Source organism: Gavialis gangeticus, unplaced genomic scaffold (assembly GCF_001723915.1).
Source record: "Gavialis gangeticus isolate Ggan-Ray unplaced genomic scaffold, GavGan_comp1, whole genome shotgun sequence".
Taxonomy (NCBI): Eukaryota; Metazoa; Chordata; order Crocodylia; family Gavialidae; genus Gavialis; species Gavialis gangeticus.
This window is the reverse complement of record NW_017729026.1, coordinates 45120962-45128511: the sequence shown is the minus strand read 5'-3', so window position 1 is coordinate 45128511 and position 7550 is coordinate 45120962. Positions and strand designations below refer to the sequence as shown.

Below are 7550 nucleotides of genomic sequence, written 5' to 3'. Positions count from 1 at the left end.
CGAAGACTTTTTTTAAAGTCGAGGTGTATGACGTAGATCTCTTCCCCTTTGTACAGGTGATAAGTCACCTGCTCATAAAAGGAAATGAGATTTGGTCAAGAAAAACCTACCCGCAACAAACCCATGCTGGGTATCCCTCAGGATATTGCCTTCAGCTAGTCTGTTAAGGATAGCCTCCATGATAATCTTTTCCAAGACTTTCCCCAGGATAGAGGTCAGGCTGGGCCTGTAGTTTGCCAGATCTACTTTCCTCCCTTTCTTGAAGATTGGCCCTCTTCCAATCATCAGGCACTTCACTTGAGCGCCAAGAGCTCTCAAAGATCCGTGCCAGGGGCTGAGCTATGATGCTTGCCAGGTCCCTGAGTACCCTTGGGTGTAACCCATCAAGGCCGGCTGACTTGAAGGCATCCAGACTGTCAAGGTGTTCCTTCGTGAGGTCAGCTTCGATAGAGGGCAAGGAATCTCCCTTGCCCGGGCCTCCCTGACCCATAGTGAGCAGGGCCGTCCAATGGGGCTGATGGAAAAACTGACACAAAGTACCCATTTAGCAAGTTTGCTTTTTCCTGGGCATCAGTTGTCAGTTGCCCCATCTGGTTTAGCAGGGGTCCAATGTTGCCCTTGCTTTTCCTCCGGCTCCCCACATATCTAAAAAACGACTTTTTATTTTTCTTGATGTTTGTAGCTAGCTGGAGTTCCATCGCAGCCTTGGCTTTCCTGATTTGCTCTCTGCAAGTCTGGGCTAAAGTAGAATATTCTTCCTTTGTACCGGTTCCAGTCCTCCATCCTTTATAGGTCTTCCTTTTAAGATGCAGGAGGTCTGCCAGTTCTCTGGAGAGCCAAAGGGACTGCTTTACCCTTTTGCTGCCTTTCCTCCAAGATGGGATGGACTTTGCTTGCGCATCCAGGATTGCTCCCTTGAGGAGCAACCACTCATCCTGAACTCCCCTCTCCATTGGGTTGTGGCCTTTTTGGGGCCTCTCTGACAAGCCTTCTTAGCTTATCAAAGTCATCTTTCCTGAAGTCGAGGACTTCTGTACAACTGACTGACTTGCCAGCTTTACAGCAGGTGATGAAGGTGATCAGTGATCATAATCACTGTCACCCAGCTTCCCTTCGATTTGTTAGGTTGCTAATTAGGTCATCCCCAGTTGCCAGTACGAGATCGAGCAGTGCTTTACCTCTTGTCGGCCCATAGACTTCCTGCATCAGATAGAGGTCGTCTACACATGAGAGAGAGCTTTGCAACCACTCAGATTTGGCTGAACACTCCTCCCACAAGATATCTTGGTAGTTAAAGTCTCCCATGACAACCATACACCAGGATTGTGTGGCCTCAGCCAATTTCCTGGTGAACTCCTGCTCGAGGTCTTGACTCTGGGTAGGGGGTCTGTAGTAGATCCCCACCATAGTATCCCCTGAGCCGTGTTCCCTACAGATTTTAACCCAGAGGGTCTCAAGTTGTCCACCGTGGGTGCCAATGTCAGCTTGCAGGGATGCGTAGCTTTCCTTGACATAAACAATACTGGGAACAGGACTCAACCTAGATGAATACCCTCCTGACTGGGGTACAGAGATTCATTCCTCCCTCCTTGCTTTCCCTCTTGCTTAATGAATTTTGCATTCTCCCATGGCACAACTTCAATTGGGAGATGGGAAGTTTGGATTTTAATCTCCTCAGGCTGAGGAGGGCCCAGAACCTGGGTTTTTTGTTTTGTTTTTTGTATGTTTTTTCCGAGGAGGGTCTAAAACCTGGGCAGTTGATAAGTTAATTTATATAACTTGCCTGTTACATAAAATATGGACATCACCTCTACTACCCAAATTTTAAAACTATGAATGAGTTGCCGAAACCAAGAAGTGTATCAGTGTCTGAGTTCAGGGTAGATGTGAGGCTGTGAATCCCAGCCTCACATAGATGCCTGACTCCAGGCTGTAGATAAACAACTACATCTAGGAGAGTTGGCAGTTTAAACACAACCCTCTTTGGTGTTTCCTGTTGGCTAATTTGGGCATCCATCCTACTCGCTGTGCTGCCTGTACTGATGCTGATACAGGATCTTAGGCATCAAACTTGAGTTTCTGATTTCATTCTGGAAACTGGACCCCTAAGACCCCTGATGGGCAATTATTATGGGTGGAGGGCCACTTAACTGAGTTTTAGTAAGCCATCGAGGGCCACATGCCAGGCAGCCACGGGCAGATAAATATTAATTTTTTACATTTTTTTAGGGGCTCTGCGGGCCAGATAGAAAGGCCTGGCAGGCTGCATCCAGCCTGCAAGCTGCATTTTGCCCACCCCTGCCTAAGACCCTTTTTGGTCTAGGCTCTAAGTTTATTGTAAAATGGTATTCTTTCCTGTCTTTTAAAATGCTGAGTACAGAAAATAATCTTATTGAACAGATTCCTAAACCAATAAATGGAATAGCTGTTTTTTTCCATAAATAGTATATAAGGTTGTGCTTTTTAATTTTGCTTCTTCATGGTATATATATTTTTATAGTCTGATTGGAGAGGGACGTACACAAGGACTGTACTGCCCTTGATCCACAGGCAGTATCCAGTCTCCCTTCAGTCAGAATATTGTGAGACGGCAGTGTTGAGTAATGACCTTATGTAGTAATTTACATTTTGGTTGTAAACACTAGATGTATGGTTAGTATGTAGAAGTAGTTTGGGTTCAGTAACCTGAAGTATATTCAGTGAATGAGTCTATTACTGAGAAACAAAGTAAAAAATTAGTGGCATACTGCCTCTTGGAAGAACAGTGTTACAGTGATTTCCTAACAGTGGAGATCTCCTCTAAAATGGGTTATCAAAGATATCCTTTTATGTCACCTGGTTTTAATAAATATTTTCATAGCAATTTCTAGGCCTTTCCAAAACTGATTTAACTGATTTCTAGGCATCCACTCGTCTCTTTAATAAGAACAACCCAAACTTAGAAAACAAATAGTTTTAATTATGCTATTTCTTCAAACCTCGCTTAGAATTATTAGTAAAGCTGTATCCTCAATATCATTTCTTAGACAGTAAGCTATGTGACAAATCTCGAAACTAACATAGCCTAAATTGCAAATATTGTGTGTGCAACTTAGTTTAAAAATAAGGCAGATTTTCATATTTACAGTTCATATTTGCAACTATACAGTTCTTATAAGGACCAATAGAGATAATATTAACATAAGCTACATTGCTTATTAAAATAAAGACACTCTGGCTAGCCTAAGAATTTACAATAAGATACAGTTACATTTACCATCACTAAATAGAGGAATTATGCAGCTCACTTAAAATCCACCTCTGCTTTTTTTCTTTTGTTTCTGCTTCTTATTTATATGTTTGTCTGCATGCTGTTGCCAGATGTGTTTATGCACTAATTACAAGGAGCACTGTGTATAGAACTGCATTTGCAGAAGTTTTTTGTAAGCCTTGTCCTTGACTAGTACTATTTTATAATAAAAGGTATTGCTTAAATTTATTTTTTGTTACATCTTTAAAAAGCTTTTTTGCATAATACCTTTGCTCATGACTGCCATACTTGTAAGTTAACTACCAATGTATACTACTGATGTATGTCACAATGAACATTTATACGTTTTCCCCTTAAACCTTTAGTAGGTATCAACTTATTTTGGATGGCATAACTCAAGTTTTTCGTATTCTAGGTGTAATAGCTCTTTCTTGGTACCCACCTGGTATGGCTGATGAAAATGGGGAACCTACTGATGATTTGGTACCTATTATTTTGGATGGTGCACATAAATACAATCTAAAGGTACAGTAATTTTAAAGTTTTTTATAAGCCAAATCTTTAGCTCTACAGTATCTAGAACTTCTTCAGGTAGTCGATTGTTTTAACAGTAATCTGGAATCTCAAAAATTTACAGCACATGTGGGGAGGGAATTTTTGATAAGTTATGAATTTCAGTGTGTTCTCTTAATATTAGAGGTTTGGAGAAACATGTTTTCATGATTTAAGGTGCACTTTACTTTCATACATTTTCCTTTTACATCATTTTGTGAAATTACTTTTTACTACTTTTAGGAATTTTAATGAGTTGTGAATGTGTACTACTCATTCTAGAGTTCTGTACTTAGAGAGCTTATTTAATTACTGCAATCAATTACAGTACAGCTTTCTAAATTTCACAGAACAAATTGTTACATAGAACAAATCCTAATGTTCCATTCATTGTACTTGTTTATTTTTTTTCACTTTTAAATATAATTCTTTAGTCTGATAAATTGGTCACTCTGAAGCTACCTGAAAAACCATAAGAAGTAGCACTTGTTTGTTTTTGTCTTGATATCCGAGGAAATTTACCATACAATTGGGGTTTAAAAACCCCCACATAATTATGAAAAAACACTTATTTCTGGAGGTAATCTATGACAGCCACCACACTTGTTTGGTGTGCTCTATTTAAAATATACAAAAAAACCCTTTATGGCCCTTGTACATTGAAGGTATGGACACTGAATAAAGGAGTAAGTGTTAAAGTCAACAGTATTGTTGCATTTGAATCATTCTCAGCTCACTCGCACACAACAATTAGAAGGTACAAACATACCTTTTGAAAGATTCCAAACCTTTGCGCATCCACACCCTAATTGATTACATGCAGACCCATTACTTCAGAAAGCATACAAGAAAAAGAAGAAACCATAATGTTAGTACAGGGGCAGCCAGTGGTTGCCACATGCAACACGCAGCTGATTGACAGCACAATGGCAGACAGGGTAGGAAGTAGAAAGCAGAGCAGCAGATCAGACAGAGAGCACTGGGCTTGGAGTAGAAGGCAGAGCATCAAATCAGGCAGAGAAACTAATTTGCAGCTTGTCTGTTAAAAGGGGTAGCCCTGACTTGCTTGGCAGAAGTAAAATGGATTGCTGTGATGGGAACAAACTGACTTTCTTATCCAGATTTATTTGGAAATTGGGTCTTTGGAAATGGTGTATAGAGTACTTGTCTAGTTCACAGGTGAGACTCAGCATGGACCACTGATAGTAACATAAATACTTTGTTCACATATTCTGATAGCATCTAGAGAGAAGGATGTTCTTTTTCATTTGGGCACAAGAACTAAGGACCATTTCATGTCTTGCCACTTCCAGCATACTTTTTTTTCAAAAAATCTATGCATCCACGTTCAGCGGCCTTTAAGTCATTTTGAAAAAATGGGACAAAGGTGCTCTTAAAAATGTAGTCCAAAATTAAATAAAATAAAAACTCGATTGCTTTTCTCCAAAAAAACAAGAGAGCCTGAACCATATACAAATGATAATATCTGAACATATTCCAGAAATGTATTCAGGAGATACTGTTATGAAGAAGGTGCAGTAAGAACATGACATACTGCCTTATATTTTCTAATGTATACTGAGTTTAGTTTTGAGCTCTGCCTCGGACTACGCTGTGCCTCACTTAGCATCTCTGCAAAATGGAAGAAATTGTCTTTTTCTTTTATGTGGATTTTTTAGGTTAGAGCATAGATTCTCAACAATGGTGCCTTGATCTGTTCAAGGGTACCAAAGGTTCCGCATAATATTAGCACTGTTAGGTATGTGAACATGATTAACAAGATGCACCCAAAGATTTCAAATGGGAATCCATAGCATTAAAAAAAAATCAGAATGCATTGAGTAACAAAGGATGCCTTGAGTCTAAAAAAAGGTTGAAAACAAGGACGATGCATAGATGCAAAAAGGTGCTGCCGACAGTTGCTACCCTGCTGCCGACACTGCAGCAGCGTCTTCAGGTGGTCCATGATTCCCGCTGGCCGCCACCACCACTGCTGGTGGCAGCTGTGGGTGGTCACCAACCTTTGGTTGGCACTCGCCATCCCCTCCTCCCCCCACCGGTGGCGGCATCTGCAGGAGCTCTCCTGCTTACCGCTGCCACGCTCCTGCCACCACCGCCGTGTCCCCCCAGCCGCCGGGGGCATGTGCCGTTCATGGTTGAGAATCACTGGGATAGAACAATAGTTTGGGTGTTTGGCATAATATATGGGTTCTGTAAAATAGAAATATTTTTATTTTATTGTGCAGATAAGCTGGCTAGTTGATAGACATAGTTAGCCATGTTGGTCTGAATTCAGCATCTTATGAAGTGAACTTTAAAAAGCTTATGCTTTTAAAAGCTTATGCTAAATATAATCTACTTTGGTTAGTCTATAAAGTGTAAATGTACCCTGCCTTCTACTTGGCTAGTTGATAGACAGAAAAAGAAAGAAACATTAACATGCCTCATGATGGTATTTGCCAGGGAGAATTAAATCATAAGTCCCTCTTTCAATGACTTAGGGCAAAGGCAGAAGAAAGATAATCAGGCAATATTTTCTTTTATATATAGATATATGAAAATGGTCCTCTTAGATCCCTATTTTTCTAAAGGTTTTCTATTTACTTTACAGTTTCCATGATACTTTCATATGCATGGATTTAACATTGAAACTTGGCTTTTTAGGGATAGTGTTTATCTTGTTTTGTTCTTAAAGGAAACATGCTGTAGCTTTGAAGTGGTTAAATGTCCTCAAGCTAAGTTTTAATAAGATATCACCTTTATATTGTGGCTAAATGTATTGCTGTGAGTTCCATGGCTCTGCAGGGAAGTAGTGGACCTCCTGCGGCTAAAAAGCAAGATCCAGAAAGAATGGAGGATGGGATCCTCCTCCAAGAAAGAATATTCCACAATGGTCCAGACCTGCAGGGTGTGAACAAGGAAAGCCAATGCTGCAACTGAACTCCAACTAGCTACAAGTGTCAAGGATCTAAAAAAAGTCCTTTTTTAGATACGTGGAGTGCCGGAGAAAAAGCAAGGGCAACATTGGCCCCCTGATAAACCAGAAGGGACAACTGACAACCGATGCCCAGGAAAAAGCCAACCTACTAAATGGGTACTTTTTGTCGGTTTTTCATCAGTCCTACAGGTTGCCCCTGCCCATTATGGGACAGTGAGGCCCGGGTGAGGGAGATCCCTTGCCTTTCATCAGTGCTGACCTCGTGAAGGAACACCTTGAGAGGCTGGACACCTTCAAGTCAGCCGGCCCTGACGGTTTACACCCAAGGTTACTTAAGAAGATGGCAGGCATCATAGCTCAGCCCCTGGCATGAATCTTCAAGAGTTCTTGGCACTCTGGTGAAGTGTCTGAAGATTGGAGAATGCCAATGTGTTGCCTATCTTCAAGAAAGGGAGGAAAGTGGATCCGGCTAACTATAGGCCCATCAGGCTGCCCTCTGTCCTGGGGAAGGTCTTAGAAAAAATCATCAAAGAAGCCATACTCAACGGACTGGCCGATGACAACGTGCTGAGGGATAGCCAGCATGGGTTTGTTGCAGGTAGGTCTTGCTTTACCAATTTCATTTCCCTTTACGACTAGGTGACTTATCACCTGGGTAAGGGAGAGGAGATTGACGTCATGTATCTTGACTTCAGAAAAGCCTTCCATCTGGTATCCCATGATTACCTCTTGGCAAAACTGGCCAATTGTGGCCTTGGGTCCACCATGATCCGCTGGCTGGGAAACTGGCTTCGTGGTCGGACCCAGAGG

The 7550-nt window shown here is 41.3% G+C and overlaps 1 protein-coding gene across 1 annotated transcript in view; it reads left to right on the top strand.

The window, feature by feature from the left end:
* The window catches only part of MANEA (mannosidase endo-alpha), a 37907-nt gene that overhangs the window by 14775 nt on the left and 15582 nt on the right, over positions 1-7550 (top strand). The window contains exon 3 of the mRNA XM_019520194.1: positions 3666-3775. Within this exon, the coding sequence (XP_019375739.1) occupies positions 3666-3775 (110 nt within the window). The remainder of the gene's footprint in view (positions 1-3665; positions 3776-7550) is intronic.